A 26,008-nucleotide genomic window follows, 5' to 3' on the forward strand; every position below is an offset into this window, starting at 1 on the left:
GCTGGACGACTGGTCCAACCCCACAGAAGATCTACGACCTGGGCCTCTCTGTGTGGGGTTTGCATGCGGCTCACATCCAGAGACACCCAGCTGTGTTCCATATACTAATACAAGAACGTATTAGTATGTTACCGCAAATCTACCCATTGCTTCTCAGCGCTCACGTCCAAACAACAAACATTATTGTTTAATCCTTCTGGTAAAGTTTCCCTAAAACTTGTGGAGCTTTAGTTTAAGAAACAATGTTACTCTGACAAACTACAGAGGAAGTGCAACCACATGAAAATGATGTGTAAGACTCTCTCTCTTCTCTTCAGGGACGAAGCTAACACAGAGTCGAGGAGCAGGCGGCCTCTGCTCCTCCACCCTGGAGAAGCTGAAAGGCTTCACCTGGGTGACTGAGCCCAGTGACACTCAGAGGGAGGAAGAGAAGACTGACAGTGCTGGCAGTAAAATCTGTGATCAAGGAAGCAGCGTCAGGCCTCATGTGGACGTGCAGCATCCGCACAGCAGTAAACACACACTTCTAAACACGGAGGAGGAGCGTGAGGACGGAGCGGAGGATGAAGAGGGGGATGAAGAGGATAGACGGGAGGGGAGCTCAGGGCTGGCTGCAGCAAAACAGGTATTGATCAAATTTGACTGCATCGTATCATATCAGCTTTGAGCATCAGGTTGACAGAAGGATGAAGGTTGGAGTCCATGATGGAAAGCATGTGCTACAAAGGTGATGCTACTCTTGGTCCATGAGCAAGGCAGCACCATAGGAGGCCAATATCCCAATATTGATGTAATGATAAAGTGTTAACTGATGAAGCTGAGTTGTGACACAAACAAACACAGTGTGATCGTGTGTTAACTGGCGTTCGCTGTGTTCTTAAAGCAACACGAGCAGCTGCTGCTCTTCTGGTTCAGGAAGCCGGGCATCATGGGTAATATTCACTGTTCAGTCCAGTGAGCTCAGTTAGTTTTTCCTCTACATGAAAACCACTTTATCTCTTATACACAAAGCTCAACAGAATGACAAACACATGGCTGCAGAGGGAGCGACGGCTCAGTAAAAGTCACATACTGTTGCTTTAAGTCTCAAATATTATAATAGAAATAATAAATAACAATAAATATAACAATAAAACCTGATTCATCATCTTGGTCCAATTGATTGGTTGAGTTTTCTTGAGTAGCGCAGTCCATAGCGACTTGGCTTGGGAACTGGAGGGTGGCCGGTTCAAGTCGAACATGGTCAGAAGTTGGAGAGGGGCTAGTTCACCTCCTGGGCACCGAGGTGCCCTTGAGCAAGGCACCGAACCCCCCAATTGCTCCCCGGTTTGCCATGTTGCATGCTGGGTGTGGGACCAAAAATAGGAATCTTAAATTTATTTACTGTGACACTGTAACAAATAATTCCAGGAATCTCTGTTAAAAACGTTTGTGTATTGCTGACTATTGATTTTGAAATGCTATTGCAGGGTGCCCTCCTCTCTCAGTTTACAAATCCAGGAAGAGGAGGAAGAGGAGGAGGAAGAGGAGGAAGAGAAGGAAAGGGTGCAGACCTAAGTCCGCCATCACACTCTAGCGCCCCCTCCAGGTGCTCAAAAAGCGCCTACACTCCGCTGGAGCAGCAGGTCACGGAGCTGAAGGAGCAACATAAGGACGCCTTGTTGGCTGTGGAGTGTGGTTACAAGTACAGGTTCTTTGGAGAGGACGCAGAGGTGAGGAGTTTAACCTTTCAAGAAGGAAACTGACAGAATGGATTTAAAATATATTACCGTGTAAAAGTAATTTCATAATGATATTATATTGTAATTGCTGACTTCTAACTGTGTCCTCTGTCTGTAATACGTGTGTGCGTGTGTGTGTGTGTGTGTGTGTGTGTGTGTGTGTGTGTGTGCGTGCATGCGTGCGTGCGCACACAGATTGCTGCAAAGGAGCTGAACATTTTCTGTCATCTGGATCATAACTTCATGACGTGCAGCATCCCCACACACCGACTCTTCGTCCATGTCCGACGGTTGGTTTCCCACGGACACAAGGTAGAATATGTGACATGTTACAGAGTTTCACTTATCATTTCAGATTATATATATATATATATATGAATAAAACTTTCTGACCGAACTCCAAGAAAGACAGAGGGAGAGCATAGCATGTCATAAACAGCTGATATCATTGTATTTGAATGATGAACATATCAATAATCAATGTTTTAGAAAAAAAGTTTTACAGTATCATCAAAACTGGTATATTGTGACACCATACTTAATATTTAGAAGTTGTTAAATGCGACATTGTTTCTGCTCCCTCGTCTCTAACTTCCAGGTGGGAGTGGTTAAGCAGACGGAGACGTCTGCCATGAAGGCCTTGGGAGCCAATAAGAACGCTCTGTTCACTCGTCAGCTCACTGCTCTGTACACAAAGTCCACTCTGGTGGGAGAGGGTATCCTGACAGAATATGAATATGACTTCAGAACAGCCTTTTTTCCAGCTCTTTGTCCGAAGCTGTGTCCTTGACATGTTATTAAGATGTGAACCCGCTCTGCAGACGGGGGGAGGTGGAGGAGGGGGCCTGTGAGGACGGGCTGCTGGACCCCCCCGACAGCTTCCTCCTGTGCATCAGTGAGAACTGGGACAAACTGAAGAAGCAGCTCACTGTCGGGCTGGTGGTGAGTATGAGGGGTTCAGAACTACTGAGCTGCATTCAGGCTACTCGTTAATAAGGTCTTTCAGTTTTACATCAAATATCGAGTGTTTATTAGAAAGGTAAAGACTTTTCAGCTTGTTCGTCAAAAACATTAAGGGTTTGTGTCTTGATCTTGTAGTTGACTTCAGTAATGTATATATATATATATGATATTGAAACATAGAAAAATCATTGACTTAGTCACTTTTTGATTCTGTTAATTTCAGTCTACGTCTAGGTTTTTATTTCACAGCCAAAACTAGAAAATCCCACCTGGTTATTTTATACATAAAAGGTTTTTAGGATTATTTAAATTTGTTTTATTATATATATATTTAATGAAATCACAAAATTAAAAAAGTATCCTAACTAGCCCTGATATGGAGTAAATGTATATAATAAGTTACCTACAGTGAAAAAAATCCTCTATCATTTTTAGTTTTTTTTAAGTGCGTCTTTTCATTTAAAAACACTTGAGTCTTTATTATAAGCAATGTAAAGGAATTATTTCATAGAAACATGATATTACTCCTGAAATTCAGGCCGAGTGTACGATCACCACAGTGAAAAAAGAATGGTTCTCTCCACAGGATATGTATCGTTATTCCCTGTTCATGCTTGTGTTTGTGTGTGCAGGCAGTTCAGCCCGGCACAGGAGACGTGTTACTGGACTGTTTCCCTGACGGTCAGTCTCGCTCCGAGCTGGAGGCTCGAATCTTAAAGATCAACCCTGTGGAGATCCTTGTGCCCTCTGACCTCTCCGAACAAACACACAGACTCCTACACAGCATCACCAATGCCAGGTAATCTGCTGCCAGGACACCAAGGGGCAGTATTTAGTCATTTCCTACAGGACTGTATATTCTCACTGAAGTATCTGTGTGTTTGTGAGATTAGAGGGATTGTGTTTAGATTTTCTCTTTCAGGACAGACAGTGTTTTATGTGAAGGAAATCAAAGCAGGTTCATGTAACAACCCTCAGCTTCTTGGTTACCACTGCAGAGATGAACAGGGTCCAACCAGGGTCCAGCTAATGCTCATATAATTAAACCATTATTTACAAGAAGATATTTTTTACATTTTTTAAAAGAGTCATGAGTCAAAGAAATAAAGTTTGTTACTGTTTTTTCAATCTGCAGCTTTAAAGTCAGGTTTAAACAATGATAAATCTGTTTGGCTAATTTTACATCACATATAGGTGGATGCTGCAATTGAGAGAAATGTTGGAATAATGATTATTCAGACTTATAGTATCAATATCATCATGTAAAAACACTAAAATACATTTATCGGTCTCTGCCAGGTCTCTGTTGTAAAATCAGAAGGAGCACATTTTGTCCATTGTTCATCGATGGACAAACAGCGCAGCCAGTGACAGTAACACTGAACTGCTGCGTAACAGAAACCTGTTGCCTCCCATCCGTCCTCCGTGTCGCTCGTCCTTTCCTCTGCACCCATGTTCATACCAGTGGAGACGGGTTCCTCCAGAGGCTGCGTGTGATTGCATTACACTGTGAAAATGAAACGAGGGAGTGGAGTGGATTAGATTAGGAGGGGAAGGTTGGATAAACAGGACGGATGTCTGCCGCGTTCTCTCCTCGATGGTGCATATAATAATTAAAGTGGCAATTTTCTTTGATTTTCTATCTCAGTCTGGATTTAATTCTGGAAATTTGAGGTGATTTGTATTCATTCCTCTTTTTCTTTGTCTCTGCCCCTCCTCCTTTTTTTTTTTCAGCCGTCGTGTTTTGTGATTATAGTGGAGATGGGCCTGCAAAGGCCAGTCCAATTATATTGCGTGAACAGCCCTGTTCTCTAAAGTTGTTCTATCAGAGACAAGAATCTTATCTGTTACATGGCCTGTATCATACAAAGGCAGCTTTGTCTGTTCAGCTCAGACAGAAGATTTATCACATTTCCATTCACACACACACAATGCTCGGCTAAGTGCGGCCATTTACAGATCACTACCAATGTCCTCCTCCCAGGACAATTTTCAAGGTGATTCGTTTTTTTTCCTCATCTTGATTCATCAGAGGGAGAATGAAGAAGTGCTGATGAGTATCGGCTTTGACTCTAACAAACGTTACACTGACTTAAAGAGGTGACGTTATTTTTGTGGTTGCTGACGTTAACTCGACAGCCTCCGTGTCTCTGAGGTGGTCTGATGAGACGGGCCCCCAGGCAACAGGGTGCTCTGTACGTGTGTCCTTGGTAATGAGTCCCTGGGAGGTTGCTGGTCGCTTGGTGAAGTGTTGCTTTACTCATCCTCAGCCTGGTGTCAGGATCAGAGCAATGAAGGGGATCACAGTGACTGAAAAGCTCGACACAGATGTTCTCGCTTTGTGGCGTTTCCAAAGGTTTTAAGTCAGTGAATGGAACCCTGAAAGTTCCTGAGTACATCAGTCATGCATCAGGATGAATCCCCCCACACACACACCAGAAGTAATAACTTCACAAAGAGCCTTAATCTGTTGTGCACACCGACCTTTGATATAAACCTTTTGCCATTTTTACTTGTGAATGACCATCACAGTGTTGAAGACACACAAGAGATGACTCAGAGTATTGAAAATGGTATTTGAGGGTCTCTGTAACATCCATGATTTTACTTTGTGCATTTATATAAAAAATACAGACATTCATGGTTCCCAAAAATGGATCCTTTGATGAGTTCACTTTTCATGGGTAAACATTTATATAATATATAATACATATAAGAACTACAAATCAATGGTTCCCAGTGGCAGAATTCTAAGCACTTTGTTCCTTGCTTCAGTGTTTTCTCAAGTGCCATCCTTGAAATTACATTTTTAATTTGTCCAATTGTCTGAATTATGACCTGCATGAACCTGCAAAATGAATAAACTCCCATCAGCCTCAGCTGCATAATGCTCTGTCAAGTAGGTTATGTTTCATTATCAGGATTACGCAAAAACTTCTCAGCCGATTTTCAAGGACAGGAGACACGATAGCCCTAGGAGGAACCTCTTAAATGTAGTTGCGGATCCAGAATTTATTCACATTCTAGAAGGGTGATCAGTGATACTTCCAGCAAGGCAAGAGAAAATAAGAATCTGCCAGTTTATCCGGGTTCTTCCTTGAGTCCTTCTGCAACCCTCCACAAAATATCCTGGAAATTCGTTCTGTAAATTTTGAGTAATCCTGCTGATGGTCAGATACATTTTTCAACTGGCCTTCTGGGCAGAACTGAAACCTCTGGTCAGCCGTTGAATCAGCATCTATCGTTGTAGTTTCCTGGAAAACCTCGGCCTGACACTTCATAAACCCAGCTTCATAAACGCTGCTTCCTGTCAGAGTGTAGAAACGCTACACGCTGCATCCCTCTGTCCCTCGATCGATACCAGCAATCGTCAATGTTCTTGTAAACCTCATAATATGGTTGAGTTAACGGGTTAAATGATTAATGGTTGTAGTTGCACTGCAAGCTGGCACAATATGTGGTCTATTGATCACACAATCTTTATTTCCGATCCGACAAGTGGCTGAAGATGGTGTGTGTGTGTGTGTGTGTGTGTGTGTGTGTGTGTGTGTGTGTGTGTGTGTGTGTGTGTGTGTGTGTGTGTGTGTGTGTGTGTGTGTGTGTGTGTTAGGAAACGGAAGACAGAAAATGCTTCAACACTGTCCATAGCCACGTGCTCGCCTCGGTTGCCCTGGCAACAACAGCGCAGACAAAGCGGCAGAGTCCTTGAAAGCAGCAATGCCTCGAGAGTGAATGGAACAATGGGGAGATTTGATGGAGCTGTGGGGAGATGCAGAGGAACTGTGTGTGTCTGGGTGTGTGACTGAGGTTTGCATGACTTTCAAACTACTGCCACACGCCAGTAGCCCGATTTCTCTTTAGCCACAGTACCATTTATAACGTGACGCACTTTGTAACCTTGTTTAGATTAGTGCTATATAAATAAAGTTATTATTGTTAGTATGTGTGTGTATCTGATGAGTTGAACAAAAGCACGGCAGGAGCATGAAGTACTGCTGTGATTAATTCTTCTGACGGAGTAAAAAATGATGAGGTATTATTATATATTAGTCACAAGTGACACTGACCTCTGCAATCAATGGTGTCGTGCTGCTCTCCTCTCCAGTGCCCAGGCTGATGACCGAGTGAGAGTCGAGAAGAGAGACCGCGCTCAGTTCGAGTTCCCGTCTGCGATGAACACAGTCACAGACTTCTACTACCACACTGAGAACAAAGGTGTGTGTGTGTTTGCCTCTTTTCTTTTCCATCTGTTACTCTATATACTTTCAGACATGCACAGAAGTCAAGACACACTCTGTAAATTTTCCTGATGGGAAGTGAGAACGCAAACGTCCGAGTGGGTTGCTCCAGACATTCTCTCTTTGACACTTTACCGCTTCCCTGTATATTCATTGATTTTACAGAAACGTCCATGTGTTTGATTTATTGTTGTCAATGCAAAAATAGACATTTCGGCTGAGTTGGTATTTTCTTCTCCCACCATCTTCGATGGGCTGTGAACAAAACCCCCGTGGTTTCTGCAGTGGGATTTATACGTCATATTCAGACACTGCCCCTCGCATATATGTTCTGGAGATTTTCCTGTTGTTGTGAACGTTGACAACCCCTTGTGTGTGAAAGACAAACTCCAGAAACGGTCTCAAACTAGCACACTGGACATGTCTGAGGAGGGGGCTTGTGACTCGTGGATGTGTTTTTGTGTGTGGTCCATGAAGATGTGACGCGTACACGGATGTGTTTTGTCTCACAGCCTCTAGGTGTCTGTCAAGTGTAGCATCCATGGAGCCTCCAGTGATCTGCTGTCTGGGACCACTCATACAGTATCTCCAGGAATTCAACTTAGAGAGAGTTTTTAGGAGTGAAAGGTAAACACGCACGCACGCACGCACGCACACACGCACACACACACACACACTCACACACTCACTACTGCTTAGCGTTATGTGCCATTTAAAAAAAAAAAAAAAAAAAAAAAAAAAAAAAAGCCCTTCTCATTTTCCTGTTCATGATATTTGAATTAATATCTTGAATGACATTCTCCAGAGTCACATAGAAGTGTGGATAAAACCTCTGATGTCACTTATTCGTCAGCAGAGTAGTTGATCTTCTCTGCAGGATGAAAGTGCAAAAGAAAATCTTTCTGATGATGACACACTGACAGACACTGAAGTGTGGCTTGAACCATTGTGCACCTCACAGGGTTATTCTAGAGTGAAAGTGTAACTTCTATCAATTTATTTTAATCCATTTACAACAATCAAAGTGAACACCAGCATTTTAAGAAGCTGAAAATCCTTTTTTCTGTCACAGAATCGGTTTGATTCAAGTTGAAGACAGAATGTGGAATAATTTTAGTAAAATGATGCTTTTCACATTGTGCAGTTGTATTGTAATAATCTGTGTGCTCTGAACAGCTCCTTCCAGCGTCTGTCATGCCAGTCACAGGGAATGACCCTCAGTGCCACCACCCTCAGGAACCTGGAAATCCTCAGCAATCAGGTGAACGCACATCTCACCTGGCTGTTTACACTGCACCATAATATATAACCCTCTATCTACATATGCTAATAATAAAAAGACACATGCACCGTGTCTTCGGCCTTGTGGAGGAAATTAAATTTTATTCACAATTATCATTTGAACCGAATCTAAAATCTTGTGTCTGTGAAAGGAGGTGATGTTACCTGTCGCCATAAACAACCTGTCAGGTAGTTGACTCAATATCTCAGTGTTTAACTTGCTACTAGTCTATTTTATACAGTTACTGAGACCAAGTCACTGGAGAAATCATGTTACAGTCTTAGTTGTACAGTGGAGCGTAAAAAAATGAATGCATGAAATAAATTGAAAGAAAATGTTCAGTGACTCTTCAGGCTTCTGTGGGTAACGGCTCAAAAGTTCAGCACGACTCTGCTGTGGTGTGTGTGTGTGTGTGTGTGTGTGTGTGTGTGTGTGTGTGTGTGTGTGTGTGTGCTGTGTAGGATGTAAGCATGTCAGACACACACACACACACACACACACACACACACACACACACACACACACTCATGACTCTTGGAGTTCAAGCCCAGTTCATGCGTTCTCCTCTGACTGCTTGTGGCTTCCATAACCTGCTCACCACTTCCATTACTAATATCAGATGTTAATAGTGATCAGAAGTGGTCAGCGCTAATATTTTGTTTTGTATTTTTCTATTTATTTATATTTTTACTAATTTAATAAATAATTTGACTGCATAAGTCTCAAATTGTTTTTAATTTGTGTTTTTCTTTGCTCTTGTTCTTAAGATTTTTTTATATCTGTCTTATTATTATGTTGTCGATCATCTGTGAAGCACTTTGAACTGCACTTACCTACATGAAAGATGCATATAAATAAATAAAGATTGATTCATTGATACACTACTTGTGCATTAAATTCAAGCTGCATGTGTGTATTACTGCATGTGATTCATTGCATGTGATTCATTGCATGTGTGTATTACTGTGATTTGTATAATCAGTTCTTATCTTGAAACGACAGACAGATGGTGGTGTGAGGGGCAGCCTGTTGTGGGTGTTGGACCACACGTGCACCCGGTTTGGGAGGAGACTGATGAGGAAGTGGGTGAGCCAGCCCCTCACAGACCCGCAGTGAGTTATTAATCAACAAAGCTGTTTTAAAATGCTTTTTAACACTTCATGTTTGTCCGAATCACAAGTGCACATTTATACACTGTTAATCAGTTTACATGTGTGAATAAATCCAGTGTTAGGACCAGAAATATAAAAATAAGAAGCCTAAGGCACAATTATTTTTACATTCTTCTAATTAAAATATGTTTTTTTATCACTGCTGTTTTGAAGAATAAACGATTGCATTAGTTTCTTCTTCCATACGTGCCTAAATGAGCATCACAAGTCACCCGACTGTTATTAAAGAATATCTCCACATCCCATTTATTTTTTTTGTGTCTAGTACTTTTAATGAAATTCTCCAAAGCTGCATTAACTCCATGTGAGCCGTGTTAGAGCGGATGCAAGAAAACACCCATAAAGTGAACACTTGCATAATTGTCTCTCGGAGGAGCAGCTGCTCCTCTTTCAAAAACACTGCAGGGTGAGAACACACATCAGAAGTCAAAACTGACTCACAGCACTTCTGCTACAAACAACCACTCAGTTATAATGCTGCTGTTCTCGTTCTCCTCTCTTCTCTGCATTGTAATTTTAGTGTCATCTATGTTTTCTCTGTGTGAGTATTTACTTTCCGTGGGTTTGTGTGTGAGTTGTCCTCCCTCTCCTCCCCTGTGCATGGATTATAGCTGTGGATTGGGCACTGCTCTCAGATTAAACAGATATTTCAGCATCAATAAAACCCAGATTACACCACAGCCACACACACACACACACACACACACACACACACACACACACACACACACACACACACACACACACAGCTCAGAAACACATGACACGCACACTCATGCACATGTGCACACACACAAATTATACACTACATTCATGATGGAGTGTAAGAACGAGGTGCATTTATTACGTCACTAAGCTTGTCTTCATCTGCTTTTGCAGTCCATTTTTTGTCTGGATGTTTATGCTCATAGAAAAGTTCTGTATTCTGTGGCTTTAGCACTTTTTCTTGGTGGTTACCTGTAATTGAGAAATCAAGACAGCTTTTTAAAAAGCTGTAACCGTTTTTTCATTGTGTTTTTATGATCCTTTGTAAAATGTACTGTAAAACTGTTCAATGTTTATTAAAAATTTAATATCCACATCCATCCATAAAAGTTAATCAGTTGTGTTTTGGCAACACAAAACACCTTTCTTGGAAAAGAGGTGCCTCTGATTCAGCCTTTCAAATGTTTTATTTCCTGCCCTGATGATGGGAATGGCACATTTTAATTTCTTTCACTCTTTGTCCTCCTAATTTCTGCCCCACGTTTCTTTCCCTCCCTCCTCTTTCTTCCATGAACCGATAGATCCATCTCAGAGCGTCTGGATGCCGTGCAGGAGATGTTGGGGTCGGACTCTCTCCCCTTAACTTCCACCAGATCCCTTCTGTCACACTTGCCCGACCTGGAGAGGGGCATCTGCAGCATTTACCACAAAAAGGTAAAAAGGGATGAAACTTCGACCCCTGCTGATGTTTCACACAGAATTGATTCGGTTAGCGGCGGTAGCACCTGAACACAAACACTGTTCAGTCTCACATGCATGAGAAATTAGAAAATGGTGGCCAGCACAGTCTATCAATGGGAAACGTTGTGCACTCTTATATTAGTTGGATCTTCATTTTACTCATTGTCTTAAGCTGACATCTGTGGGCAGAGTAGTTGGTGAAATCCTGGAAACAATGGCCAAAATCAGAAGAAGAAAATTTCCTTTCCCTCACCCATTTTCTCTCTTTCTCTTGCTCTCCCTCGCACTCATGCCTCTTGATTAACAACAGGGAGCGGTCGCCTCAGTGGCACTTACCTGATTGTCTGACACAATCTCATTTCCCATCGGACCCATCTTTGAAATGTCAGAAAGCTTCATCTGTGTGTGTGTGTGTGTGTGTGTGTGCGTGCGTATTGTACTGAAATGAGAGAGGAACTCTAATATGAGCTCGACGTCTTGTTCCGTGCTCACATTACCGACTCCTTCATATTTAGTTTAAAGAAAATAATCAAATGTCACTGAGAACATATACACACACCTTAATTGTCACTTTGCCCATCTGTAGATAAATGGGTCTGTGTGTAATGGCCTGTGGCCTCTATTGCTCCATTGACATAATGGGAGGGAGGGCACGGTTATGGTTTCCAGTCAGTGTCTGTTTGGGTTCATAAAAGAGCAACAAGGGGGCTGCTGACATGAGGGACCATTAAAACTGCAGCCTGTGATTAATACCACTGCAGACCATTGTCAGTGTGACTCTCATTAACCTTTCATGACATGGAGCTGCACTGTGACATTGCCGATGGCTATATGAAGTCAATATACTCTATAATATCACTTCAGAGATGGAAACACAGAGTATTGATTCATCATTAATTTGATTTTGATCACCAGTTTTATTTTTAAAGCCACAACATTGATTTTTAGATATATCACATGATACAGCCCTATTTCCTTTATGGTCGAACATCATCAGTTACTGAAAGACATTTATATAACATCAAATAGTTTGATAGTGGCAGAGTCAGTCACCTGATTTGATAAATAAAGAAAAGAGGATGAGATCAGTGACTTAACAAATCCTCACATCTCACTGATATTCTGTCGCACACAATGCAGTGAGGCAGCTGTGATATTAAATTTTTTGGGTGGGTGGGTGCGTGGGTGGAGTTGGTGACTGACTGCGTTGGCTGCAGTCGGTGGTCGTGCTTTAAGCTTGGCTGCCATACCCAGAGCAGAAGAGATTTAGTGATCTAATCTCTCTGCTTTAAAGAAATAAAGCACAGACATTCTCTCTCTCTCACACACACACGTTTCTTATTTGTGTTTCATAAATCACCATTACAATCTGATCAGGCGCAGCTTCCTTTACTGGCGGATACGATGTCAGAATGACTGCCTGCTGTACCACTAATGCTCCAATGATTGTGCATGTCTCTCTGTGTGTGTGTGTGTGTGTGTGTGTGTGTTTCTGGTTGTGTGTGTTCTCAGTCTTCCACGCAGGAGTTTTACGTCATTACTAGCAGTCTCTGTCGCATAGGGCTTGAACTCCAGGCTTTGGTCCCAGCTATCGAGGCACAGATCAGGTCCAAGCTGCTCCAAAGCCTCTTGTTGGACATTCCCAACCTGCTGGCTCCAGCCCACAGCTTCCTCAAGGTGCTCAACAAGAGTGCAGCCCAGTGAGTATCTGGCAGCTTGAAAAGGAGATGTGAGGATTTTACATGAGCGGTGATACAAAATGGAAGAATACAAAAGTGTCATATACAAAAACACTCTTGGACTAAATAGTCAGTTAAGAGGAGAGTTTTCGTTGAGAAGACTGGGAGGAATGTTTTACACAGAAACTGATTACTGGTGTACAAAGTGCCTATGTTTTATCTGGCAAACTAAACCTTATGGATGATTATTTATAGTTATGGTTTGTAATTGTAAGAGAATACGGTCAATCATATTGACACCATCATATTTGGGAAGACTGTCCTGCCAAATAAATTGACTGGTACTCTGCACTGTGATTCTCACCTTTATCTAACAATTTAAGAAAAGTAGAACATTTATGAATTTATTTGTCGTGCATTTTATTTTCACATGGACATAGAAGCAAGTACCACTAGACATTGTATTAGAATATACACATTTAAATACTTTGGTTTGTTTAAAGTATTTAGTATTTATTTACATTATACATCTCTGATGATTGAGAGATTCTTCTGTAATGGATTTATTTGATCCAGTAACTAGTGTCTCACATGTGGACTTTATATTTGTGCAGGATGGGGAATAAGACAGAGCTGTTCTCAGACCTGTCCAGCTTCCCGGTGCTACAAGAAAGGAGGGAGCAGATCCAGTCTGTACTCGATGAGATTCAAGACCACCGCAAAGAGATCCGACTGACGCTGAAGGCCCCCGCACTCGACTACATTACTGTCTCTGGACAGGAGGTACTGTGTGTGTGTGGTAGGAGAATGATGGCTTTATTTGGGTGAAAGTCTGACTCACTGTGATGATCAGATTTCTTCTCAGTGTGTGTGTCAGTTTTAATCAGAAGAGATATTATTTTGTCCGTCTGCTCCGTAGTCTTCATGAAAGTTTTCTTCCTCCTCTTCATCCTGTGCTCTCAGTTTCTGATTCAGGTGAAGAACTCGCTGGCATCTACTGTTCCACGTGACTGGGTCATAATCAGCAGGTTAGTTCACAGTGCACGCACTCTCTCACTCACCTTTTCACACATTCAAACTCTCTCTCTCTCTCACACTCTCTCTGTCTCTCACACACGCACACACACTCACACTCATTCGCTCTCACTCTCTGTCTCTCACACACACACACACACACACACACACACACACACACACACACACACACACACACACACACACACACACACACTCACTTTGTTTAGCTCCTGTCTTTTTAAGACCACCCACCCATTAAAGCCCAGTCTGCTCTGATTGGTCAGACCTCTGCACCATCATTGTCACAGGTTTATCATGTACAACAGCAACAATGTTTGCCGTCGGAAAATCCCTCAATACATTTTAAATGTTTATTTTAAGCTCTGTATTAATACTTTGAAAAGGAATGACCTGATGTCTTTGACTGTATAAATAAAAGTGTTTGTTACAGTTTGGTCAGTGATGCTCTGCTCGTATCTACATTTGTACGACAGGTCGGACTGTTCCTGCTTTTCTCTCTCCTCCTGTTTCCACTGCGAGCGCAGTGCATGATGGTTTATATTGTTCGGTTAGCGACCATCAGTTGTACGCTACTTTTCACTTTGTGGGATACAAAATGGCAAACTCACTTTATAGTGGACTATATATTTCAGGAGCTGTGTTTTCTGTGGAGGAGAGAAGCTCCCTTCCTGGGACTGTGGGCTTTTTAACTTTGCAGACCTCTTTACGTGCACAAAATACTCTAGAGGAGTTAACTTAAAAAGCATCATATGTCTCCTTTCATTTTTTTGTTCTCTGCCTTCTTTACCACACTTATATCCCTCATCTCCTCTGCAGCACCAAGACAGTCAGCAGGTATCACTCTCCTTTCCTGGTGGAGCACTACAAGAGGCTGCAGCAGCTCCGCGAGCAGCTGCTGCTGGACTGTCAGAGGGAGTGGATCAATTTTATGGAGTATGACACTTTGCATCAACGCACACACATCGATCACAAACACAAATAAAGAAGTGTTTAATACATGGGTCAGAGAGATGCCTGCACAGTTCTCAGTCTGCCAGAACATATCTGTTTTAGACAAGTCACTGTCGCGTCCTCAGAATAATGAATGCACTTACCTTGACTCTCTCCTCCCTCCCTTTCTCTATGTAGTGAGTTTGGAGAGCACTATAACACCATGAAAAGGGCTATTAGTCACCTAGCAACCATGGACTGTCTCCTTTCATTGGCTGAGGTTGCTAAACAAGGGGACTATTGCAGGTGATGTCTGCTCATAATGACCATAAATATTGGTGTTTGTGTGGAAGTGTGTATTGAGTTTGTGTGCATGCACGCATGCATTTTTTTGCTGTATCGTGTGCGTGTGGGTGTCTTGAGTCGTGTCCTATAGTCTCAGACAGGCTGTGTGTGGGAGTGTGCACTGGGCTCACGGCGTGCTCTGCCAGAACGCCAACATCTCTCCCCCGCACACACGCATGCACGCACGCACACACACACACACACACACACACACACACACACACACACCTGTGCACATTTTGTCTATTTCCAAACATATTAGTATTTTAGTTTTACTCCCCTTTGTAACTTATTTATTTGATTTGATTTTATCCCATTTTTCAAAATGTAACTTTCCAAAACCTTCATTTTTGGTCTAACTTTATTATTATAATAGTTAGACTTTTATGGTTATTTATTATTATTTTATTAGTCTATTATTAGACTTTATTTATATCCTAAATAAAGCAGAGAATATAACACAGTGATATTGTGACATTCAGCTCCAGGAGTCAGTTTTAATGATACGCCATCTTTAGACTTCTATGTATAATGTATATTGTGTGTGTGTGTGTGTGTTATGCTAAACTGACTTAAGTGTGTTTTCTTTCTTCAGACCAGTTGTGTGTGAAGATCAGCGTCAGATCATGATCAGGGATGGCAGACACCCTGCTATAGATTTACTTATGGGCGTGCAAAACCAGTATGTGCCCAACCACACTGAACTACAGGTACACACACACACACGCACACACACACACACACACACACACACTTCCTTGCTCGCTGCTGGAGTGGGTGTAGGTTAATCTTGCCACAGAAGCACAGAGCCAGTAGGGAAGAGAAGCCAAGCATTCAGTCCTCCCACCTCCTCAGCTGTGCAACAGCATGCAGATATCTTATTCTGTCTCTTGTTCATCGTCTGTCTATGACACTCTTTTTCATCTCCTCTCCTCTCCTCTCCTCCAGGGTGATGGCAGGAGAACTATGATCATCACTGGCCCTAACATGGGGGGTAAGAGCTCCTACATTCGTCAGGTGGCTATGATCTGCATCATGGCTCACATGGGCTCGTATGTGCCGGCCTCTGAGGCCCGTCTGGGTGTACTGGATGGGATTTACACCAGGTATGAACACAAGCATGTGTAAAAACCACCACTGCTTTTTTTTCACATGTTTGACAACTGTGAACATACACAGCTTAGAAAGATGATAACAAACTGAATATGCTGACATGGTGAAAACATACGTTCTATCTTCCCAGAGTGACTCTGACAAAAGTAATTAATAAAGTAAAATAAATGCACACTACCCTAAAATCAACTGCATTGATGTGTTTTTTAGTTGCATTTGCCCCATAAAACATGATAAGACATCTTTTCAGTTTGCAGTGATTTACATTCAATAATTTAATGGGGCTGCATCACTGATTATACACTAAAGCTATGTATAGACACTTTATGCAAAACCCTCTGTGAATATAAAAAGAAATGACTGAGTATGAATTGACAACACCATCCACTACAACCTCCTCTTCCACTTCCTCTTTTTCTACTTCCACTTCTAAATCAGACCAATTACCACATGATAGAAAAAGAAAACAGTGGCTGTTGCACACACACAATGTGCCAAGACACTAACAAGTTGACTAACAAGGTGACAGACCGATGGTGTGAAATTATTTATTTTTAAAGTCGGTGTTATAATTTACAGACAGGAGCCTGCTACCGTTGCAGTTCTTGTCATGAGCTGTCGCTACGTTCGCATAAACGAGATAATGTCCGCCTTGTGACACAGAGTTTATTTTAAGCGCTGACACTAATCCCTTCCTATCCCATTGGTTCCTCACCACACGGGAGCAGAGATGTGAGGGGGGTAAAAGTTGAAGAAGAGTTGTTAAAAAAGGCCAGATCCATTGTTGTGTTATTGATTGCTACAATGCGTCTCCCTGTATCGTAGGACCCACCAGACAATAAGGCTTTGTGAGAGAACATCTCTCTTCCTCTGCCGCTGATGCTTGCTCTCGTTAGGATCAGGGTAGCTGTAAGCTCTGTGTGTAGTTTCCAGCCCTGACTACACAGGCCAATATATGGTTTCTGTTATACAGCCTCTGCTGCACCATGTGATTAAACCCTAATGGCTTGCAGATGTGTAATTGTCGTTTTTTTGTGGGTATAAGCATGTTCTTATGTATTAACCCAGCGGGAGCGAGCGACGTGTCAGCAGCATAAGACTGTGTGTGTGTGTCCGTGTGTGTGTATTCTTCTATCCTATAGAGAAAGAGATTAGTGTAATGAGGTGATTGCTCCTCACATCTTTAAGTGTGTTTAAATGTTGGACATTGTGAGATGGGGTTTTTCAACAAGTTTGTTGATTTTGCAGAGAAAAAAAATCAGGCATGTTGAAGGGAACAGATCCAAACAAAAATCTGGATCTAGTGATTTTAAATGTTGTTTCATAAAGGGGCTTTTTGGCAAAGGTAGAGGAGTTATGCACTCTACTGAGGACACACTTGAGGATGTTGCAGTACATGGTCATTACCTTAAATGTCATCACGTCGCTACTGTTGATCTGTTTTTATAGAAAACGTCATATTTATAGATATTTCTAGGTTGAGGTTTGAGTGCAGTTAATGCTTTTTTAGAATATCAGTCTCCTCAGTCAGATCAGTCGTACTCTGATGTTTACTCAGGTCTCTGATCATGGTTGAAGATTATCTCTTTCTCTCAGTGAAAAAAACCAAGTTACAGCTAATTAATATCCACAGAGAAAACTCTCTCTCTCACACACACACACACACGTACACGCAGCTGCACAGTATCCACTGTCCTCTCTCCACCTCCTCCGTTACCTCTGTTGTCCTGTCTGTTTCTAATTGGTCGACTCTGCCTCCCTCTCATCACAGTGTAAGATCCTGAGGAAAATCGCTCTTAATAATAAACGCTCAAACAATTCCCACTGCTGCGTCAAGCATGATAGACGCAGCAGTGGGAACTGCTTTGTGTGTGTGTGTGTGTGTGTGTGTGTGTGTGTGTGTGTGTGTGTGTGTGTGTGTGTGTGTCTGTGTGTCTGTGTGTGTCTGTGTGTGTGTGTGTCTGTGTGTGTGTGTGTCTGTGTGTGTGTGTGTGTGTTCCAGCGATGTTATGTGTTTATGAGGGAGAGGGAGGGGGACTTGGAGCGAGAGCTTGTGAGTTTTACTAGAGTGGAATAAGCAGACTGGGTTGGGGGGTAATGAGATGCTGCGTAGGTGTCTAATGGGATCTCCTGTCTGATCCGATCCAGATGATTGATTATCAATGAGGATAAAATGAATAAAGTGGAGATTGTTTTTAAGCTGCATCCCTTCTCACAGTTTTGTTTTTATTTCCCTGCCCACTCCACTGATTTTTACACATAAACCATTCAGTTATTTGAGCATTGTTATGTGTGTGCTCTTTTACAGGCTGAAGCAGAGTAAGCCAACAGCCTGGTGTGTGTGTGTACGCATGTGCACGCATCAACACGTATGTGTGTGTGTTGTCTTGTTGGTATCAAGTCCTGCGGGTTATAGAGCACATTCTTCCATCATTTCATGGTTGTTATGGAAACAGCCAAAGAAGCAGAATGCAAAAGTGTGTTTTGAAAAGGACCTTTAATCGAGCGTAGACTAGCAGTGATTATTCGGTGTTTCAGTCTTTCACAAGCTCATCTCCCATCAGAAGATTTTTTTTTGTCTTTTCTTTTATTTGGGTCCCGGAAACAAAGCTAATATCCAGAATGACTTGGTGGGTGTTTCGGTGCCAACAGATCTCTGTGTTACCTCCTCACCTAAGTGGGTGTTGTAACATGTGGAGAAGAGTCGGTATCCTAAATCGACTCAGTTGTTCCTCTGAGTGTTTAGAGTGCTGCAATGTTCCTTCTTGTAGGCGGCGTGCGGGGCTGGTTTAGGCTTTTAGTGTGTGCACAACCGGGAGCTTTAAATCAGACTGCAGGAATCCATGATTCAGAGTCCGACAAATCAGGTGAACTCAGCAACATAGATACAAAAGGCCACAAGTAGATGTGCTTCTAAAATGAAGCATGTTGCATGTCATTTTTTTAAATTGTGAATTCTTCATGTGGATTGGCTAGGGATGAATAATACAAACAATATTAATTATATTAATATAAATTATTTCAACGTATACTTTTCCTCAATAGAAAAATAACAAAGGTCCAATATACTGTATGTTGATAATGTTTAAGAGCAGTGAGGATGTACAACAAATAATAAAATCTCAGGTTTCTGTTCTCAGGCTGTTTATAAAGTTTTTCTCATCATCTGCTCAGAACAAAGCGTTTAAAACCACAACCTTCACTCAGGCTCAAAAATCAGTCGTTAAACTTAAAATAAACCACATTAATATAAATCTTGACCATATTGCCCAGCCTTACGTTCTGGATTTGCTCATCTACTGAAATCCACTTCATGAAAACAGCTCAATGGACTTGCACAAGTAGTAAACAATGAAAAATGCAACAACAAAAAAATAAGAAACTATAAAAATCAAATTAAAAAAAAAACCTCAAGCTGAAGCAACACAGAAAGAACGTCCGTCGGGGATGCTTTTATTTTCCTGTGGAAAATACACATTTACGTGTTTCTGTTCCCTCTGAAATGTTTCCAGTTATGGCGTAGTGAAGTTTAACAGCCATGCACAGTAAACAACAGACATTTCTTTCAGTCTTTCATTTCAACAGGTTCTTTAGAGACTCGGTTGCCTTGAGGCTTCTTCCTCTGACAGTTAGAGGGAGAGTGAGGATTCTACAGTAAATAAGCTAAATCACATTCTGAATTCACGTAACATCACAGTCCAGTGATACAGAGTGAAACCACATGGACATGGAGGAGTGTGGATTTCTTTCTTTTGCTCTTTAAGACGACAGCTGTTATTGAAGAATAAACACTGAACTCACGTCTCCTGTGGATCAGCTGTCACTTTGGAGAAAGATTTCTTACTTCTGGAGGTTTTGTGTGACAGAGTCATGATTTAACAGAATATTCAGACTCCATTAAAACATGGTGATATAAGCCTCCTTAAAATCAAGAAAGCCTCAACACATTTTTTCATGATTATTATTTTTTTCATCAACATCTATTAATTATTCCCTGGTAAATCTGTGAACATGCCATAAAACACCCGATCTCTCAATCTTAAAAAAAGCGATTCCTGGATCTGCCCATTTGTCTGGATTTACAACAAACTGAATTGGTTCTTCCTTGGCTCAGGTCCCCTCCCCTCCACCAAGTTGCGTGGAAATCTGTTCAGCAGTTTTTGCGTTGGCCGACCGAACAACTGACAGACTGACCGAAGAAACGAACGAACAAATGGACAGGAGTGAAAACACAGCTAAGAGATCAATCACAGAGGTATTCATGAGTGTTATACAAACACTTGAATGTGTGAGGTGATAATAAACGGAGACTATTTTCAGAATCGGTTTGTTTGGTGGGAAAAAGGAGGAGAGCAGCAGGACACCCAGATGGTGGAGGGTTGTCGGGTTTCTGCTGCACCCCCCTCGTCAGGGGTCGGACATGTTGTGCCCCTTTTTTCATCTGATCCTGTTCACCCTGTATGCCATGCAGTATAGATCCAATGTCATAATTTAGGTACGCACACGCACGCACATGCACACACACACGCTATAAATTGGCTAATGAAATGCAGCAGCATGCCTGCCACACCCCTCTCCTGTCTGACGTGCGGTGTATCCATAGTAACTCATAGCGCTGCAGGGTCCTGTTGGTGTTTCATTGATAGGTTTTATGCTTAAGGTCAATAAGGACGGGCAGAGACAGATTTGGAGGTGAGAAACACTGACTGGCTGAGAGATGTTGCATCTGTGATCCAGCTGGAGCAGAGTTTTTATCAGATGAGTCACAGCGTCTCTCTGTCGCTCCGCATCAGAGGAACGCTCAGACTGGCTCCGAGGCTCGAGAAGGATTCAACATGTTGTCATAGTATTTTTTTCTAGTCGACACATATTTATTGACATGGACACGACAGACGGCAACATCAGGTAGCTTTGTTCCACTGCTGCTGATTTTGTGCCACTGGCTTTAAATGTTCCCTTCACCGGGAATTAAGTATCATCAATCATAATTTTTCTCATCACACAGGATCTCTTGCAAGTCTTTTCCTAAACGTCTCTTACTCTTTTATCACAAGTTTCAATGAACTCTCGCAAACTCTCACTAACTTCAGCGTGATGACTGCCACCCGTCGATGATGAGGTGAACGTTGTCACACTGAAACTCAAATTACTGGATTTAGATGAAATTTGAAGCAGGAAGATTATGAACATGTGTTATGAAATGTTCCCTAAAGTAACTTTACCCAACTCAATTATTAGTTTATTCTGGTTGATTAATGTTCAAGTTTCTTGCATTTGCGAGTTAATCAAAACCGATTTCTGTGATCTGAGACAGAAGATACATTTTTACTAACTTTGTTTAACTAACACGCACGCACGCACGCACGCACGCACGCACGCACGCACGCACGCACGCACACACACACACACACACATTGACTTACATTATTTTCCTGGGGATTTAATATTAAATGTTTAGGATTTGAACTGTGATTTTGACCCATACAAGCACAAACATGGTGAAGTGAAAGAGTAGATTCTTTAATTTCTGTGAAACCTGTTAAACCGTTTCACTTTCACCTGTGAATTAGTGCTTTTTATTTCTGTCCTGTTTTGTGTGGATTCTTTTCTTTTGGTCCCTAGTGACACATGTAAAGTGTCCTTGGGTCTCTTGAAAGCCGCTACATAAATTCAAGTTATTATTATTATTATTATCAAAAGCTTTGGACCAAATTGAGCACATCAGTGGGAGCAATGTCACCCTCCACAGACGTATGCAAAGTATGCTGCCTGTACACCCACACAATCAAAGGGAAGGAAAAACACAGATCACACTGTTTCTGCAGACTCTTGACAATGAGTGGCACAAGGTCTCTTAATTATGTTCATAAGTTTATCATGATTGTTGTTATTATTAGTTGTTGGTCGTGTGTGTTTACTGAAGTCTTTGTCCACTACATATGTGCATTCTGCCACATCCCTACGTCAAAGCTTGAGTTTGAATCCATGATCGCCAAAGCAGATATCAATCCTACAATAAATACTGTTATTACTTTTAACCTCTGGCTTGTGTTTCTTCTTTTTTCTGATTGGTCGTCAGGATGGGGGCCTCAGACAACATCCTCAAAGGGCGCAGTACGTTTATGGAAGAGCTGACCGAAGCCTCCGAGATCATTTCCCAGGCAACCGAACGTTCATTGGTCATCCTTGATGAGCTGGGACGGGGTACGAGCACCCATGATGGGATCGCCATCGCCTATGCCACCCTGGAGTACTTCATCAGAGATGTAAGTGTGTTGTTGTGTGTATGTTTGTTTTAGTTTACTGATATGTGTTTCTTCATTTTCTATATTGCGATCCTGCTAAAACCAGTTCTACCAGATGTCATCTGTGTCACTTTTCACCTCTTTACTTGATACTGATATGGAAATATGATAAGACATAAGACAGATTTAGATATTTACATGTACAATATGTAGCTTCGATCACCAGGGGTTTATCAATCAAAACTATAACAAAAGACCTAATTGATGATGTCGTGAAGCAGCGTGGGATCATGGGAGTAGTTGTGTTAAAATCTATAGACGGGCAAAGCCAAGGATAAAGAAGATACGATGCAATTAGAGGCGATCAAAATGAAACAACCTGTTATGTTGAATGAAATTGAGGATTTTGTTTGAATATTGTTGGAAACATTTTGGATGAGTCACCAAAATATATTACGTAGGTCCAGTTGTTTTTTTAAGACATTTTAATAAAGAACTGTTACGTATTATATCTTTAAGAGGGAAAGAAAAAGAGATGGTGGGGAAAAGAAAAGCAGCATCAATGGGACATTTTAGGGCATGAAAACCATGCTGGTCAAACACACTCTGGAATGTAAAACAGCCCAGTTAGCCATCAAATTAGTGGCTCTTAGTGAAGAGGTGTGTGCACATGTTTCTATTTGTGCTCGATTGTATGTGCTTCTGCGCTCTTCAGCCACGCTCAGTTCTTTTTGCAGAGCGAAACGAGCCACCAGAGAGCAGCTGCAGCAGCAGAGCAGCTCTTGAAAACTGAGCACAATTGCAGAGAGGCTTGATCTATAGCGTTAATAACCTATTTGAGCGCAGGATACATTGGAAAAAGAAAGAGAAAGAAGAAAGATTGACCCCTAGATACCTAATTGTTAAAGGGATGTGCTACATGCTGTACTGCAGCAGGACTCATTGTATCCCTCATGTAACACCCACACACTCAAGGATGATGACAGGCTGTTCAACGTCCACCTTTGAGCTTGAAAAGGAAGATATGTGTCGATATGCCTCATAGCCATAATAACACGTTTCCTCCACATTCTTGTCAGCTGTCAGTAAAATGATGTGCATGGAAAAAAGAAAGGGGCAATTTTAGTCAAAGGGAGGAGTAAGAGAAGCGACAGAGCTGGAAAAATAAAGAGCTTTGCAGTGCTCGGTATTCCATTGAGAGAGATTGTGTGTGTATGTGTGTGTAAATGTGTGTGTTAATGTTGTGGGGACCTAAATCTCTTTACACAGTCACACATGAGGACATTGTGCGGACAGATATCAAGTCTCTGTAAGATAAATCTTTAAAGGTTGGGGTAAGGTCAGGCTTTCCTAATATTAAGTCCCCAGGAAAATAATGTAAGTCAATGTATTTTTCCCTGAAGTCATGGAAATACGGCTGTGTGTGTGTGTGTGTGTGTGTGTGTGTGTGTGTGTGTGTGTGTGTGTGTGTGTGTGTGTGTGTGTGTGTGTGTGTGTGTGTGTGTGTGTGTGTGTGTGTGTGTGTGTGTGTGTGTTTGTGTACAAAATGGAGGATATATCAATACAAGCATTGCCAAGTTAATTTGTGGAGAACTAATTGTTCTGTATACTTGTATGTACCAATTTATGTTGAAATACTGAATCAATACTGTGAGCACAGAAAACTCATTATTTAACGTCGACATGGCTCCGTGCTTTAGGTTGTAAGGAGACGCTTCCGTTCACGATCTCAGCTCTTATAACAGTGAGGTTTTTTTTTTTTTTTTAACATGAGGCTTCCTGTCTTTATCAATGTGACAATTAACATCCTTCCCATGTGGATTTGTATCTCTGCTGTTAGATTAAACAGCATTAAAGCATTTTAATTAATGGAGCAAGATTTTTCTTGTGATGAAGAATGTGGCTGTTCTTTCCGTTTTAGTGTCGTAGATCTGAGGCTTGAGCATATCACATTTACATACCTGTGTATTGTGTGGGCAGCCATCCGGCCACATGTTCTTCCTACTTTATATCATTATTGGCATCAGCCCCCAAAAATCCATATGGCCCAGGCTCTGGTCTAGATAATGATACAGTGGTGATAAGTGGTATTTATATAGAGCTTCTTAACGATCATTTAAAGCACTAAGGTTGCATTCAACCTTTCACACTCACACATCACTTCTATATATAGTTTTTCTGTATCACACATACAATCAAGACACTGAGGACACAGTTAAGGGTTCAGTATTTTTCCCAAGGACGCTCTGAATAGACGAGTCAGTGATTTATCCACCAACCTTCCAAACAGCGGACAACCCGCTTTACCTCCTGAGCCACAGCCGTTGATATCGCTAATATATGACTCAAGTTCTACAATAGAGTGTAGTCAGCAAGATCAGATACACACGACACAGACAAAAAGTACTATAATCTAGTGTGTATGTTTGTGTGTGTGTGCAGTGTAAGTTCTCTCTAGGCAGTAGCCTCTCTGGGTAGACAGGATTTATCAGAGTCAGTTTGTCTATGCTGACCTCAGGAATCATGTATTTAATCTTGCACTTGAAGAACTTTGTTTTGCAGGATAAACAAGCCACCAGCTGTTTATCTGACCGCCGGTGACTTCGGGCGTCCTGGTGTTAAGGAAAGGATGAGCCTCATGTTGTACCTCCCGAGTCGGTCCACAGTGACACATTCCTTCTGTGGGTTTCTGGAGTTTTACCATTAATACAATCCACTCCAATTTCTACCATATGTGAAGTCGTAGCTGTGTCCAATAGAAGAGATCTGGTATTTTGGTGTTTGTTTACATTCTGTTTTCCAAGACCTCAATCAAAAAGCTCCAAATTACCCCGAGTTACCCCTGTTCAAATTTAGGCGAGTAAATATTTATTTTCAGCAACCTTCTTCCAGTTCTAATGTTTTGCCAGTATCACATTAATTTTTGGACTGAATCTTTGGCGTTATGTAATTCTGCTGGAAAGCATAGAACGAAGATGTGTAAGAAGCATGAAGCAGCAGGCAGCTGCTGCTGGCATGAGGGGGGAGCCGTCCAACTACCTATTGTATAACAGCATTGATTTGTTAGAAAGGCCTTGCTGTCAAAGGAAAGACAAATAAAAAGAGCACAAAGTAAGTTATCCAGGATACAGGCAGACCTGCAGAGTCTTTAATGCTCCCTCCTCTTCCTCCTACTCTGTCCCCTTCCTCCTCTGCCATGTTGCCTTCTTCCACCTCCTCCTCCTCGCCAGACTTACCGCTCATGTCAGAAGTCAAGACTAGTTTCTCTTTGACTCGGTTGTTATTGTAACGCACCTTCCCCCCCGTCCCCCAGCACTCACCTGGGAGGTAGTTAAGAATGTAGATGGGTTTTGTAACACCACTCAATAAAAAGAGAGACAGCCTTGGCGCAGCAATAAAAGAGAAACAGAGAGGCAGACGAGAGAGGATCGCTTCTGCTAGAAGTTGCAGGGTGAGATCACGGGCAGCATCAGATTGGTTCAGTGCACGCTTATATAATTTACTTTTTACCTCATGGTCTTTTCTAGCCACCACTGCTCTCACTTTTATTCGCGCTAACAGCAGGTCCTGCCATTAGTTTCACACTTAACTTAGCACGACACACTGCGATCGTACCATGACTCAGACTCTTGAATACTGTTCTGTAAGAGTAGAGTACAGAACACCCGGCCCAGCTTTACACTACAACACACTAAAGCTCACTTTTTTGGCTCCCCACTCGTGGGTACATTTCCAGAAGAATGTATTGTTCCACGTGGGCGTAAATGGTCCGATGCGCTGATGCACAAAGCTCCTACGAAGACCCACGTGTGCTCCACTGCACTCTCGTCCCTGTA

General features: G+C 41.9%; 1 protein-coding gene across 4 annotated transcripts in view; it reads left to right on the top strand.

The window, feature by feature from the left end:
* msh3 (mutS homolog 3 (E. coli)) overlaps positions 1-26,008 on the top strand; it is a 34,487-nt gene that overhangs the window by 918 nt on the left and 7,561 nt on the right. For all 4 annotated transcript variants that reach the window (XM_069523504.1, XM_069523502.1, XM_069523501.1 and 1 more), the window contains exons 3-21: positions 318-625; positions 1,470-1,712; positions 1,917-2,033; positions 2,320-2,437; positions 2,524-2,663; positions 3,317-3,483; positions 6,790-6,899; positions 7,435-7,549; positions 8,099-8,183; positions 9,207-9,316; positions 10,663-10,795; positions 12,335-12,522; positions 13,116-13,284; positions 13,465-13,529; positions 14,356-14,472; positions 14,668-14,775; positions 15,410-15,524; positions 15,763-15,920; positions 22,007-22,193. In XM_069523504.1, the coding sequence (XP_069379605.1) occupies positions 318-625; positions 1,470-1,712; positions 1,917-2,033; positions 2,320-2,437; positions 2,524-2,663; positions 3,317-3,483; positions 6,790-6,899; positions 7,435-7,549; positions 8,099-8,183; positions 9,207-9,316; positions 10,663-10,795; positions 12,335-12,522; positions 13,116-13,284; positions 13,465-13,529; positions 14,356-14,472; positions 14,668-14,775; positions 15,410-15,524; positions 15,763-15,920; positions 22,007-22,193 (2,753 nt within the window). The remainder of the gene's footprint in view (positions 1-317; positions 626-1,469; positions 1,713-1,916; positions 2,034-2,319; positions 2,438-2,523; positions 2,664-3,316; positions 3,484-6,789; positions 6,900-7,434; positions 7,550-8,098; positions 8,184-9,206; positions 9,317-10,662; positions 10,796-12,334; positions 12,523-13,115; positions 13,285-13,464; positions 13,530-14,355; positions 14,473-14,667; positions 14,776-15,409; positions 15,525-15,762; positions 15,921-22,006; positions 22,194-26,008) is intronic.

Source organism: Paralichthys olivaceus, chromosome 4 (genome assembly GCF_024713975.1).
Source record: "Paralichthys olivaceus isolate ysfri-2021 chromosome 4, ASM2471397v2, whole genome shotgun sequence".
NCBI classification, from domain to species: Eukaryota; Metazoa; Chordata; class Actinopteri; order Pleuronectiformes; family Paralichthyidae; genus Paralichthys; species Paralichthys olivaceus.